Raw genomic sequence first — 15,233 nt, 5'->3', positions numbered from 1 at the left:
TTGCAGGGATTGTTTAAGTACTCATAAACAGTGTGGCCTTTCCATACCAAGGCTGCAGGGGCCAGTTTCTAGGCATTCAGGAAGCAACAGGACACATTCCTGGGAAAAGAAAATCATTCAAGTACCATTAACTACAAAGACAGTGCCATTGGCTGGGGACATGCCCTAACCACAAATCACTGGAAATAGATAAGAGCCCTGGGGCAGTGCTTCCCTTGTGCTTGTGTGCTTCCTTAGGCATTGGCTTTAGGCTACACTTGGAGACAAAACTAAGGGTTAGAGGGACCTTTGATCTGATTCCATGTGGCCATTCGCATAACACAATGACATTCCTTATGTGTCTCCAGTTTGTGTCCACTGTATCCCACAAGGCTTCAGAAGCAGAGGTGAAGCAGGCATCGTACAAGTGTTTTTTTCCCCTCCTGCACACACACGTAGCACCGCTGTGATCCCGCAGGACAGCAATTCTCAGCCGATCTCCCATGGCTGTTCTTGCACCTGCTTCTCCGGACCCCTCTCAAACCACGCCTTCCCTCTTTGCTTCCCCGTCCCAGCCCCGCCGTGCTGTGGCTGCAGAAGGGTTACACCAGCGAAGCATCCCTAGAAACAGTTCTCATCCCTCCCGCAGGGCAGAGATCGGGATGGGGAAATGGCAGGCAGGCATCAGCAGTAACACACACAGCTTATTCCTCTTCATTAATTTAATCTCCCTTCTCTTTGCGGTGGCGGTGGTATGTGGGCTGCGGGAGCGTTCCCGGGTGGGCAGCGCTGCTGCCGGCGGGCGCGGGGCTCAGCTGCGGGCGCCGGCAGCCGGGAGGACAGGCCGAGCATTCACACCGCGGGCAGCTCAATGCCGGCATTGTCTCCGCTCCGTCCCTCCGGCTGGGAAAGGAGGTGGGGGGCGGGAAGGGCTGAGTGGAGAGAGGTGGGAGGGAGGGATGTACAACTGTTTATCTGTCGAGGGGAAAGTCTGAGAGGGGAAGAAGCAAGGTTTGAGGGTGCAGAGGCAGTTGCCAAGGATGCTGCTCTGTAAATCAGTTAGCGTGTGGCTTCAGGCCGCTAAGCCAAGTTCTTTGCACTTTTGGCCACAGATCCGCTTTCCTCGCTATTTTCTCTTGAGAATATTGGCCGTACCTTCCTCCATTCTCTCTGCCCTGCTCCCTGTGCCTCCCTCCCGCTCAGCATCTCCTGGCGGCTCCTGCTTTCTCCTCTCTGGTGCTGCTTCCCGCTCGTGCTCCCTTTCTCCTCCTTCCTCCAGCCCTCTCTTCCTCTCCCATCCCCTTCCCTCTCTGATTCTCCCTCCTCCCCTTTCCTTCGTGGCTTCCCCCTCTGCCCTCTAGCCCTCATCCCTTCACAAGCCCCCTCTCCCTGCTGCAGTGCCCCGCTCCCCTCCCCTTCCCAGCCGCCGTCCAGCTCCCCGAGGCCCGGCCCGGCCGCCGTTTCCCGGTCCCCCCAGGGCAGCCCCGCTCCCCGGCGAGGGCGGGTGGGGGCGAGGGTGCCGCGGGGCGGGCTGTGCCCGCGGGAGAGGGATGGGGAACGCGGCTGGCGGCTCTCCCCGCGCCCGCCGCCGCCGCTGTAGTGCCGAGCTGCCGTCTCACGAGTGTGGCTCCCTCCTCCCTCTCTCTCTCTCCTCCTCCTCCTCCCTCCCTCGCTCCGCCTGGGAAAGTGGGTTAGGAGGGAGCGCGGGGCTGGAGGCTGCACAGCCACAGGACCATCCCCTCCCGCAGCCCGGCGGCACAGGATTCCTCTTGTTCCTTTTCCTTTTTTTTTTTTTTCCTCCACCTCTCGACATCACTCTAAACGGGTCGATTTAATTGTTATTATTTTGTAATTATTTTGCTACCTGACTTTTTCCTCTTGCTTCTTTTTTTCCCTTTCTTTTTTAATTGAAGGCTGTGCTAAGACTTTTTTTTTTCTTTTTTGAAAATCTTAAAAAAAAAAAAAAAGACCAGGTGGGGAAAGAAGCCAGCAAGAGACTGCAAAGAGCAAGAGAAAGTGGCAGCTAAGAAGGACTGTGAAATCACCTCCCCTTTCTGGGCTGTCGATCAGAGCGAGAGTTGTACATTATTATTATTGTTTTTCTTTCTACATCTGTCTGTCCACATACACAGGCAGAGAGAGAGACAAGTAGAGACTGAAACTCGACAAGAGCAGCCATGGTAGCAAGGGCTCAACCTGATCGGAAACAATTACCGCTGGTCCTACTGAGATTGCTTTGCCTTCTCCCTACAGGGCTGCCAGTCCGCAGCGTGGATTTTACCCGAGGTACCGATAACATCACCGTGAGGCAAGGGGACACAGCCATCCTCAGGTAGGGCATTTTGCCAACTTTTCTTCTTCTGTGTATCTATATTTCTATGTATGCAACGTATACGTGTGACGTGATACATATTTGTGTGTATATGTCTCTGTGAGAGTGTGTGTTATTTTACCTCTGGAACTGCAGTAGCAGCAGCTGCTACAAACAAGCTCTGCATGCGTGTGCTTTAATATGAAAAAATCGTAAAGCTTTTGAATACTTCTTGCCACCAGTCTGCTCTGTGCAGTGCTCTGGATCAAAAGAATTTCAGTGGGGAAGATCCGCTTGTGTTAGCCAGCTCTTGTGAACGTACACTTTCCACCAGCCCTGCAGTATCAATAGAGAAATCGAAAAGGGATCCAACTGTGCTTGCCAGATGTTCCATTGATCTTCCCGTGCTTCTTTTTGTACATATGCAAAAACTTTATCCCTGGTGCTGCCAGAACTCTTGGGCAAGTTCTTTTGGAACACTCTGGTTTTTAATTTTATTTATTTATTTTTATGCCCTGTGTGGAGGGAAGATGGATACAATAGTTGAAAAGGCTGATGAAAACATGGTGTAAGAGCTCTGACATTTATGAAGGTTGTATCTTTTTCAGTGTGTTGATGTTTTTGCAGGGCTACAATAAATTGGTGTATGTTGTGCCTATGTGTCTGATTGTAATGAGAGTGTCTTTGCACATGAAATCTTGCTCACTGGCAGTATTGAGTGTTATATTTCTGGTTTCGTTGTGCAGGCTTTCTAAAGGTAGTTCTGACACAACTTGGGCTTTCGGTTAGGAGTGTCCCAAATAACTAAATTGCAGTAGTCTTTTTCCTGTGGGTTTTGTTTTCACATTCTGTCTTGTTCAACTTACCTGCAGTAACTTCCTTAGTGAAGGAAAATTCTGAGTGTGTGAGTGTGTGCACACACTGTGTTTTATGACTATAAAACTACTGTGTGTAATTTAAAATAAGCCTGTGATCTGTATGAAGAGCTGATAGTGCACAAACCCCGAAGCATCAAGGGAGCAATCCCCTAGCAAAGCTAACAGCAGCAGCAAAGTTTTCTTTCTCTTTCTCTGAAATAAATCCTACTGAATGTCACCAAACGGTCTGTTACAGGATCCCCTGCGTCCTGCATCCCTCCCATTTAATGATAGAGGGAAGAAGGATGCTAGAGGAGGGATGTGTGAGTGCGCTTACGCGTATCGCTTCTCTCGGCTTCCGTGTGCTCCGTTGTTTTGATCCTGGAATATCCATTCAGCAGCTTCCATTCCCCAGCTCTCCAGACTTGTTAACTCAAATGTGAGATTTATCCACATGGAGTAATAGGATTTACAGAGTAATTCATCTGCCTTGCATATGCAATGGAAGTGGTTCAGATTAGACGTGGTAAACACCTAACAAGGGATGTTGACTGTGACTCTGGCTTCTCTCCTTTCCCTTCCACTCACTAGCAATTCGTATATCCTATTAACCCTTTTCTAGCAGGACTCCTAGCTGACTTATCCCATATTTAAAGGCAAATCGCCTCCATCAGTCATTTATTTTGGAGAGGCTGCTCAGACAGATGTTTGCCAGCATACGTTTGGTACATACAGCAGCAGACAAGTCATTAAGCTCACTTGCCCAGACAGGGGTCACTGGATTTCTATTTCCCACTTAACCCTGGAGCTTTTGAGTTTATCTAGACGCTGTGTGCTAAAGCTGCATTTGCAGCAGAGAGGGCTAAGCGAATGGTGGAGATGGTGCCTGCATGTGCTGTGTGTAAAGCGTTTGCTCATCAACAAGCTCAATGGGGCTGCATGGGAGAGTGGTTTCAGTGATAGTGTGTGGCTTGCCAGTGTTATGTTAGGCACTAAAATAAAACACCTGAGTGAAATGATCCAGCTGTGTCAGCCAGATGTGTGCCAAGTGACACAGTCAGCAGGAGCAGCACACCACCCAGCCATGCAATGGCTTGCCCCAAGCAATACTGTGTTCCTGGCAGGCTGCGTTTGTGTCAGAAGTGACTGTGGCCAGTACACAGGCTTTACCTCTCTCAACTGCCTTCCTAGGCTCTTTAAGCAGATCTGACCAGCTATATGTTCCCATTTCTTGGTAAGGGCAGTTGTCACTCCTCCTTTTCCCTGGGCCCATCCTCCTATTTCTAGGATGTTTCAGTCCCTCCTTCAGAGGTGAGACAGAAGCCAGGCTTTACTGGGAGACAGGACTGCCACATGAAGCTGGAGGGTGTGAGATTTCCCTGTCTCATAGATTTGAGGTCCTGCAGGATAACATTTAATTTCCACCATTTTAAAGCAAGTGTTAGTTTGCTAGCTTCCCCCTCACTGTTTTCCTTGACCCCCAAAACATAACTCAGTTTAAGACAGCCTTGTGTTTGAAAAACTCCCAGTGTCTTGCTTTCCCTGTCTATAGATCGAGTAGTAACGATGGAAGGGAAAGAGCTAGATGGGAAAAAAACACATTAGATAATCCATACTAACTGTGTTCAAAGCAGATCTTTACCTCCCCAGAGTGACAGGTAAAAGATGTCTGTACATGGATCATATCACCCGTCTTTGCTAAACATCTGCTTCAGAGGGAACAGGGAGTGTGCAGCATCAGTTTACCAGTGCCCAGTAGCTCTATCCTGTAGCTTGAAAGCTTGAAGGGAAATGAAAATGTAGGAGGAAGAAAAAATGATATGCAGTTGGAGAGAAATAAAAGCAATGTACATAGTGATAACATATCGAAAAACATTTTGTTCCTGTAAATTGTGATGCAAATCATTCAGCTAAGCACCCAGGACAGGATATTCTGAATGAGTTTTCTCCTTTGGGGCCTTATGCATTTGTATATAGGGTTACACTTGTGGGCGGAAAAATGGGTGGGTGGACTGATCTATGAAGTGGAGAAAAATGGTTTATTATAAGCCCTAATGTTCCTAAAGGAAGCCACTCCTCTGAAGCTTCATCTGCAGCTTGTTACTCAAATAGAATGATTCTGAGAAGTTTGGAGATGACTTTTTAAAACTATAGCATTTAAAATATTCTCTCACTATGGGACTATTAAAAAATGTCCCTAACTCTAAACTGGCTCATCTCCTAAATGACCTGGCAGCAGATTTGATTCATTTGTTGGCTTTGCTGAAGGTTGATGACTTTTAGCAAGTATTTGGCATGGGGAAGTTAGGGAATTGCTGAGAGAATAAAAATAGCTCATGATGGACTATCCACAGGGAAAAGGGTAATGATCCGTTCCTTAGAGCAAGGCAGAAAAGAGAGGAGAGGTCTGAGAGCTGCAACAGGTGATAATGGCTTAGCAGAGTTGCTAGTATTTATCCAGCTGCAACCAAGAAAAGAAAGCAGGATGTTTCAAAGATGACACTGTATATTAGTGACACTGTCAGATTTTATAAGGTTTCATTTTTTAACTCTGTCTTCAGCAAGTGAAGAAAGACACTGAACCTTATTTTCAGTATTGAGAAAGAATTGTGGGCTGCAGTTCCTGCCGATGTTTTGCTGACAAAATTACAGTCATGAGGTTGTCAGATTTTGTCTGCAACTTCCTGACTTGATGTTAGGAAAGAAAGGAAAAGAATCTCCAAACAAGAAATGCTCAAAATATCCCCCAAATTAATTAAAATAGGAAAAGTAAAACAGTCCCCAACCTCAAATCTTCTCCAGCATCCTTTCCCACCTCATTTGCTGTTCTCATGTTCGGTGAGCAGGGACCCTGTGGTCTATTGTGCACAGTCTAGTGAGGGGATGAGAAATAAGAGGATGTTGGCTAAGTTGGGACGTGCAGTGATGAAGAGCAGCTGCTGCAAACTGGGGAAGGGAGGGAACTGTGCTTCTGTGTTGTGTTTGGCCCTTAAGATGGCTTTGAAGCAAAATGGCAGTGCTTATCCGTGCTGTGGGATCCCATACCTCTACAGCATGTTAGGGGAAAAACATCAGCTCCCTCAGGAACCACCACAGCAGCTCACCCCAAAATATCCTTAAAGCACTATTCTGAGGGTGTCAGTGGGACTTGCAGGTTGTCCAGGGCTTTTAGCAGTCCTCGCACAAGTGCAGATTTGGCTTTTAAAGACTCCTGAAATGGAGCTTGTCACTAGCTGGAACCAAAATGGGTCACATCCCCATTCCAATCTGCTCAGTTATACCAGTACAAATCCACCAAAGCCCAAGGGCACTGCCAGAAATACCACATTTGTCTTTGGGGCAGATTCCCGGGGACTGCTAATAAAGAGGTACAAGTGACTCATACAGAGCTTAAGCTGCTGAGCGCTGCTCAGATGATGTTCAGCCTGTTGGAGAACTGGGATCTCGCCAAGGCCAGCATTTGGCTCATTGCTCCAGAGTTTTTCCAAGCATCAACTTTTCATCAAGAATTAAATCAATCTGATGCTTATGTAGAGATGAAAACCAGCATTTAACAGAGCGTGCATTTTTAATTTTTACCAGGTATTTTTAAATAATGTGAAATTTCAGGCTGATAGCATGTTGAGGAATTTCCATCGTAATAGGTACTTAGTTACTTCAAGTTACATGTGTCAAAGGATGGGCTAGAATCAAATTACCAGCAGTAATGATAGTGCTGTTGGTATAATCCTGCAATATAAGCAATTTATGCAAACTCCGTTCTTAGCCTCCCAGTATTTTGCTGATATGTTACACATGGAGCTATGCTAGAGGACAAAGGCACCTCAGGCAAAATAGCAACACAGCATCACAACAAAGTTTATGCCCTATACAGTCATTTTAAAAGAAAAGTAAAAGCTGTTCAGATTACACTTATAATTAGCATATGATTTATAACAGGGAGCACTGAGCTGAGCCCTTTGCTAGAAATGAGAATAAGCATGTTCAAAGGTATAATGCTACATAATAATACAGTCTTGGCAGTAAAATTGTAACCTTAATTATTAGTGGTATTGTTGTGGCACTTAAAGGCCACCACTGAGTTGAGGGACCCTTTGTATTAAGGGCCACGCAAACACAGAGTAAAAGAGGCACCCTCTTCTGCAGGGCAGGCAGGCTATTAGCTGGACTGGACCGAGGCTGGGGGTGGGCAGGAGGTGCTCAGAGGTGAGGGGACTCGCCCAGGGTTGCACCGTGGGGCTCAGGCACACCCAGCCTAGCGACCCATCCATTAACTTGGGCTGCCTTTTGTCTCAGCCATGCCACAACCCAGCAAACGCCACACATGAGGATTCCCTAGTATGTCCTCATCTGCACTGCTATCGACTACAAGTCCCAAGTGCTTTTCTCTCTCTCCGGTCTGTAGAAAGCCTTCATTATCAAATCTAGTGTACATGTGTTGAGAGAGGGTATGTTGGTATCTATGCAAACTCTGCTGATGCTTTCCTTTAAATAAAAAATAAAAATGTATAAATGCAGTAACAGATGATGTTGCAAAACTTCCAGATCTGGCAGCAGATGGTGCCCTTATATGAAGACACACATGCATCCATAGATATGTGTGTGTGCATACATATGATAAAGGAAGTTGCAATATGTATGTGGTCAAAGGCTGGTGATTTTCATCTCTCCTTATGCACACCCAATATTTCTATAGGGTCTGCCCAGTGGTGAGGGGGAGCCTTTGTGATACTGAGCTTTCAGCAAAGTGGGACTAACTCATCACAAGGAAAGATGGAATGGAAATTGAAAAAGGATAGGCTTTCTTTGGTGAAATTATGTATATTTAATAACACTGTATGGAAAATCTACACTCAGAAAGATGGAGGAGGAGAGACAATATCAAACTGTGTGGCTTTAACCTCCTCCCCTGAGTCTGCACACACACTTCAGTTTGCAGCTAAGTACCATATGTTTTCCTACTTAGTTGGCATTAAAATTTATATAGTAGTACATGTTACCTGGAGTGTCTCAGAGCCGGTACCTCTTCCATTCACTCCCCTCCCCAGCAGGTCATGAGGAAGGACGTAGTCTTAAAATAGCTCGTAGTTACTGGAATTTGCCATCTCATAACTATAAATTTTCAAAATATATATTACACATACCTGCCCTTTATATCCAGACCCACAGGCATCTGATTCTGACAGAGCTGCAGGGCCACAGCTCAGTGCTGATGCAGCGGCAGGACTTCAACAGGCTTACTGCGAGGCTGAATATAGCCATTTCCATTGAAGGTACCTAGTTTTGTTGTCCATCAAAATTCACTCTGGTTTGTGTGAACTCGTGCTCTGCTGGAGTAAGTGCAACAGAGGGCACAAAGGTGAAGTCAGGAATTTACTGAGTTTTCTTTTACTGTTCTCTTGCTGAAGAAGAAACGAATGTGATTTTCAGCTGAATCTGACACCGAAACATTTGCTTCAAGCTTCAGGCACATCTAACGTACCTGGTTTTATGGTAAGTAATGGGAACTAATAATGATGAGTTTCACCTCTGCCTAGAAAACAGCTATTTCAAAATAGTTATTTCAAAAATAGCTATTTCAAAACATCCAGTCTCCCCTGTGCTTGTATATTTGCACAGATTTTTATTAGGAGCAACTTGGTTGTGTGGGAGATGCCAGCTATGATCCCAGAGTGCCCCCACAGTGCTCAGCCCTGTGTAAAGAGAGAAATAGCCCTGCTGCAGCTCTATCCATTTCACCGGGGTTGGGCTTTTTGAGTCCTAGCTAACTTGATGGAAGTGAACCTGCTCAAATTGGGCTGGAGTTCAGCAGATATTTTGCAATAGCACATCTGTATGAGATTTGGGAGGTGCGTGCTTGCATGTACCTGTGCTCAAGTGTGCGTTTCCCTACATTTGCTCCCACTTAGAAATGGGAAGTGTTTTCTTGTGTGTAGTTGGACAAATGTTCATATAATTTGTAAAGTTGCCACACTTGTAACCGAGAGGCAGCACTGCTGGAAGGACAGGATAATGGTCTGCTTACTTGGAGGTCTGTGTGGCTTTTTCCAAATCCTGGACCTCAGTAACCATTACTAATGCTGGAAGTGTCCTTTTGCTTCAGTGTGTCTCAGTTGCTACAGCTGTTAAGGAAAAAAAGCAGCAAGTGAAGAGAATATAGCATCTTCCTCCTCTGAGGCTCAATGGTTAACACCACTGTAGATCTGACCAATACTGTCCCTTTCCAGTAGCAACCTGAACCACTCTCACTTCTGAAATTGGCATTTCTGTGGCAGAGGGAAGTAGTGAAAACTTTTAAAGAGCAGGGGGTCTTGTCTCCCACACATCCTCCTCTAAGAACCCAGACATGCCTGAATGGTTTCTCATTGCGTTTGATGAGTTCCTAGAAGAGCTCTGGATTCATGTGGGGAAGGGAAATGCCAAGGGTGCTCCAGCTTGACCATGACTCAGAGCTGCACATCCAATCACCTTTCATGCCCTTCTGTGCAAACAAAACCCATGTTGAAATCCACTGGCAGGCAGCATCCATGACTTTGAATAGTAAATACAAATCTCTCCTTTTCCCTCTCTGTCTCTGTCTCTCTCTCTGTTATTAAGCTGACAGGCACTTAGCCAATTATCCAGTCGTAGTCTCAGCTGTATTTGGAAGAGACAACGCACACAGCTCTTGTCTTCAGGGCTTCAGCTGAGTCTCCCTTGTGTGCTGTAGCATTTTCCCTTGTGTTAACTGCTTAGGATGCACAGGGAAAGAAACCAATGAAGGGGATTAGTTGAGAAGAGGGATGGGGGGAGCAGAGGAGGTGCAAGGGGTCTGTTCCCCCAGACCAGGCACATGCCAGAGCTGTCATTGTTTGCCACTACTTTTGTGTTTAAATTTGGCAGAACACACGTGCCTTTGTTGCATAACGTTGTGATGGATGGGGAATGCGGTGGCTGTGGGTACGTGCAAAGTCATTTTGCAAAGACCAAAAGTCCGAAACTATGTGGTGGCAGATTGTGAGTCTGTGCCTTAAAGTAAGGGAGTCACGTGTACTTGGGGACATGTTGCGAATCTGTGACTTGGATCCAACAGCCACCCCTAATCCCCAATGCGGTATTGCCTAGAACATACAGCCTGCGCTGGCTCAAGTGTTTACTCCAAACAGCAAAATTTAGGCAAATAGCACTGAAGTGTTCTGTGAATATTTTCATGAATGTTAAAAATGAATTCACTTTGTCTGCAGCTGTGCTTCCTTTGTGTGTGTGCATGTGCATCTTTTTTTCTCTCCCCCTTGTGAATAATCTGAGTGGATGAGTTTTCCTTGCCCTGGTGTTCATGGACAGAACATTTTAAACAGGTCCATAGATGAGCAAAACAAGGCTCTAGCTGCAACTTTTGCAGCTGGAAGTTTCTGTCTGTACAGATTTGCAGACATGTGTCCCTTCCTCCCCTTACACCTAGACACTAACTTTGTGTATACCTATGGTGCACTTAATATGTATTTATGTTGATTGTTGCTTAGGGAGCACTGGACATGGTTCTTGCAACCCCTCATAGGAGCCCAGGCATAAAGGCAGTAGAAAAAGTGAGATGTGGAGCTGATCACAGCTCGAGCCACAATAATTTATGTGCATGTGACAAGAGAAAATTACCTTTAAACTCTGCACCCAGCCAATCAATCTTGCAGCAACCTGTTTTTGCTAGGAAAGGTGCCTCGGGCCAAGCCTATCAAGCTCAGAAAAAGAAAGGTTAAAAAGTTCTAACATCATTATCTCTTTCTTTTTCTTTGGAGGAGAGGAGCCACAGTGACAAAGCCTAGCTGACTTCTTCACGCCAGCTCTTTTGTAGTGAGTTCCATTCCCACCCCCAGCCCAGATTCCCAACTGGAGTCAGCAGGAATTTGTCCATGGTCAGGCCCCGTGCTCATCTTGTCAGAGAACAGAAAGGAGAGCATGTGACAGAGAGGATCAGGCACAAATAAGCATGCTGGAATTGGAAAATGCCCAAGAGGATAGGAAAAACACCACCACTACAAGGTAGCAACTACTGAGTGCTGCAGTTAGCACAGGGATGCTAGGAAACCCTCATCTGTTCCAGGGCATCCTCTGAGCTTCGAGAAAAGTGAGATTTGAAGAGTGATTACTCCCTGAAAAATTATTGTCTCCTCTCTGCCAAATACAATATAATATGATCTGTAGTCTCCATCCCTGCAGCAACAGAGCAGGGAGCCTGCGCCAGCTGAGGCTGTTGTTTATTGGGGCTTCATGGGGACAGGGGCATTGGAGCCCCCGTTGTTGTATGAGCAGAGGCATGTGTGAATTCTGAATCAGTGGGCCATGTTTGTCCTTTCAGTGCAGGCATATTTATTAGCTGTCCCCTTGAGTCAAAGGACAGGGGAGATTTTAAGCTGGTGGAAGGAGTTGGGGAGGGACTGCTGCAACGTGCCCTCCCCCCTTTTCACATCAGCTGCCTCCTTAGCCTTTGGCACGCTGTTTAAATAGGAATGGTCCTTCCATAACCCCCTGACATTTCTCAGGCAGGCTCTGTCCCATCTTCAGCTCTCCAGAGTGGCCCCGCAGACTTACCATGAGTCCCCCATTTAACAGGGCTCTTGTTCTTGACAGTGGGGTGGTGATGACCTCTGAGCCCCACAGCTTACTGGGCTCCCACACCCTTCTCCCCTGTGGGAGATGGGGACATCTCCCACCACCACCTCTTTACTCCTTGTGCAGCAGAACTTGCAAGGTCCTCACAACCAGAGCGGTCAACCCCATCCATAGCAGATCACTCCTCTTCCTTTTAAAGAGCCCCTTTTGGATGCACTGGCCAACTTTCCCTAGTCAGTTGCTGTTGTTACCTTGCCAGTGACTCCATGCCAGTGACCACTGGGGTGGCTGGCAGCACTGCAGAGAAGCAATCGGGGCTGGAGAAAAAGTGAGGGAGCAAGCTGCTTTCCAGAGTCCTTTGAGCCACCATGGAAAAATGACACACGCATTGTTGCTGGCACACACCTGCCATACATACACACGCATATTTGTCTGTTTCTTGGATTACAATGCTGTTCAATTGAAATCATTTGTGGGTGTGGTGGAGCTGAGGTGGAGGTGCTGGTTGTGTGCTCAGATAGGCCTTATAGGTGCAGGTAGGTACCTTGTGAATAGCTGACTTGGGTCCTCTGAGCCACAGATGGACCTTGGGATAAGAAGGTAAGAAAATGCAACCCCCTTATAGTTACTTTCACTCTCAACTTTCTCACTAATGGCAGTTGTTGTCTGAAATGGATCAGCTTGTTGATGGAGGCAGTCCCCAGGTAGTGCTCGCCTCATGTTTATTGAAAGGGAAAAAAAGCCCACCACCCCAAGACAGAAAGTGTAAAGAAGTATGCATAGTCATTTCTTATTGCCTCTTTCACCTGCATGCTACATAAGGCAGATATGATTTTGGGCAGTAAAGAGTTCAGGACAGCATATGGGGGCAGTACTCCTTAGAATTTGCTAAATGTGGGCAGCAGTAACAGGAGATCCGATCCTAATGAGGAACAGAAAATTAGTTACTTCTTTCACCAGATATTCCCACTCCTTAGGGCCTGTTGTTATTACACCTGCTGCTGAGGCTCAGAGTGTGCCCAAAGCTTTTTAGTTGTGCACATGCTTACCTCATCCACCTTCCCTCTACTGCTACCCTTGGCTGTCTCTTGCCACCAAGGAAAAGGAAGAGTGTGTTTGCAGACATCTGTCCAGGGAGAGAAAAAGGATAAGTCTGTCAGAGAGACAGAACTGAAGTATTTTTCCTGTCTTCCCTCTTGCAAATCACACACAGCAAACTCTCCTTGGAACACTCCCCCATACAGCTTCCTACCTTGCTCGACGAAGTTGTCTGTCACATCTCTTTCTTGCTTTCTTCGTATCCTCCCTCCCTCCTTTGCTTTCTCTCTCTATCTCAATCCATCTACTCCTCCCCCTTCACCTCTCTCCAGCACATGTTCTCATTCCTGATTCCAACCCCTTCTCCCTCTTCCATTTCTTTCTCTCTCTTTGCTTAACTCTGAATTCCCTTTAAATTCCCCTCCCTTCTGGACCTGAGAGAGGGAGTGGAGGAAAAGCAGAGAAGAATGGGGTGCACCACAGTGACTGCAGTGCTCTGGCTCTTCTGCTGTAGATGATAGAGCAGATTGAGATCTGTTGTTGGACATGGTCACTCAGTCAGCACTTTGTATTCAGGCCGGGCCTGTGGAGTATTTCCCAGTGTATTTATTTTCTGTTCCCACACAGAATGCCTGGTGCCTCTATGTCCTGTGAGCTCCTAGAAAGGGAGTGTGTGGGAGGGCTACTAAGAATTGGGGCTGCGTCACCAGTAAAGCTCTTCCTTTTCCTAGTAGGAATGTAGCTGGATGCCTGTTGCATCCCAGTGGTCTGCTTCTGCTGCTTTTAATTGCAGTCCAAGTTGGAAATAGAGTGATAGGAGAACCCATTCCTTGATGAGGTGGTTGACAGGCAAGAGCTGAGGCTCCAGGCTGCTGTGAAAACCACCTTGCTGCTGTCAACAGAGGAACATGCTGCAGTGCATTCCTGGTGTACTGTGATTCTACTCCTGGAAGTATCTGGGGGCTTTTTCTCCATCTTCTGTAGCTTTTTCTTGGGTGAGAAGCTCCTGTGTGATGCCGCTGTGTGACATTGACATGGGGTGAAAGATCAGTGATGGGGTGCAGACCTGAGATTTTCTTGTGCAAGTGGCAAAGAAGGCAGATGCATTTAAAAGACAATGGTGGTGCAATATTAGGAAAAGTTCTTGGTGTTCGAAGTGCCAGACCTCTCTGACCTTAAAGAGAAGCATCAGGACTTTAGCTCATGAGTTATGATCACTCCAGCCAGATTTGTCCATTGCAGGAAAGGCTTTCCAGGTATTTTGGAGAATGCCCCATGTGTTTGTCATGAAACCATAAGATGCTACAGAAAACCAACTGCTAGTGCTGTAGCAGGGACATTCCTCGGTGCTAGTCACCCTTTATTATCTTCCTGTGGTACTTCCTTTTTGAAGGACTGGGACTCTGAAGCTTTGGTGAAAACCCACACATCCTGGCTGCTTTTACACTTAAGGGAGACCTGAGATTGGCATCCATAATCAGGAGCAGAAGGTGCTGCAGGCAGTCTGTCTTCCTAGCACTGCATTAAACTCATTTTAGTTTCTTCAGCTAAATATCACATTATCTGTCCACCCACACATCCTCCCCACTGCATCAACCATGGTAAGTGATGGGCCATCTGTAGGACTTTTACCTGGACAAGGGGATCCTCGGGGGTTCTTGCGTAACATACTTCTTGCGTATTCATTGGCCTTTAGAGTGGCATTTCTTTCCTTCCTATTCTTCTGGCTAGTCTCCAGTCCTGGCAATGAGTCAGAGGCATGCAGGTCTATCAATTTGAAAAGTGTGTCCCAAGGTGGAGGAACACATGCAGCTTTGTTCCTACCTGAGTTGGGAAGTAGTGCTTAACTGCAGGCCAGGTGGGTCAAGGACTTCGGACATAGATTAGATAGCCTTTTAAATGTCTCCCCCCCTCCGCTCATGGGGCTAGAAGTGGAAACAGCATCCAATTCCCAGAGAAGAGAGAAGGGCATACAGCAGACTTTACAGCATCGTCGTTGTGTTCTGCTGTAGCCATGTTCCTGCCTCGGTGGTAGTGTTGACTGCTTGCTGATTGCTGTATCTACTGCAGTAGAGTCCTGTGTCTGTTTGGAGTACTTTATGCTTCTAAGGAGATCTGGACCAGTTGGATGTAATCCCAAAGAGGGAAGTGGGAATGATCAGAAGTCTGGATAGCATACTCATGAGAAGAGGTGGATGGAAATGGGAATTTTTGGGACTAAAGAAGAGCGGACTAGGCATGAAATTTGCATAACAGCATGCAGGTACATAAGATACAAAATAAAGGAATTATGTCTTCTGCAGAAGAAGATGAGGAGGAATAGTTTAAGACTAGCAAGAGAGGCAACCTGAATGTCAGTAAGAACTCTGCAGCAGTAAAGATAGCAAAACGTTGAATCAAACTGGCTTAGGAGGCTGTGTAACTCCATCACTGGAGGGCTTTAAGGGCAGACTAGACATGTA

The 15,233-nt window shown here is 46.6% G+C and overlaps 1 protein-coding gene across 7 annotated transcripts in view; it reads left to right on the top strand.

The window, feature by feature from the left end:
- Positions 1–15,233, top strand: part of LSAMP (limbic system associated membrane protein) — a 1,002,030-nt gene that overhangs the window by 692,532 nt on the left and 294,265 nt on the right. For 5 of the 7 annotated variants that reach the window (XM_027653694.1, XM_027653696.1, XM_027653691.1 and 2 more), the window contains exon 2: positions 2,233–2,311. In XM_027653694.1, coding sequence (XP_027509495.1) covers positions 2,233–2,311 — 79 coding nt within the window. Of the gene's footprint in view, positions 1–1,683; positions 2,312–15,233 lie in introns of those variants that run through there. The other 2 variants (XM_027653693.1, XM_027653697.1) reach the window with 2 other exon arrangements.

This window comes from Corapipo altera, unplaced genomic scaffold, assembly GCF_003945725.1.
Source record: "Corapipo altera isolate COAL_440 unplaced genomic scaffold, ASM394572v1 61, whole genome shotgun sequence".
Taxonomy (NCBI): Eukaryota; Metazoa; Chordata; class Aves; order Passeriformes; family Pipridae; genus Corapipo; species Corapipo altera.
Note: the sequence above shows the minus strand (reverse complement) of the source record. Positions and strands in the feature narration are given on the sequence as shown.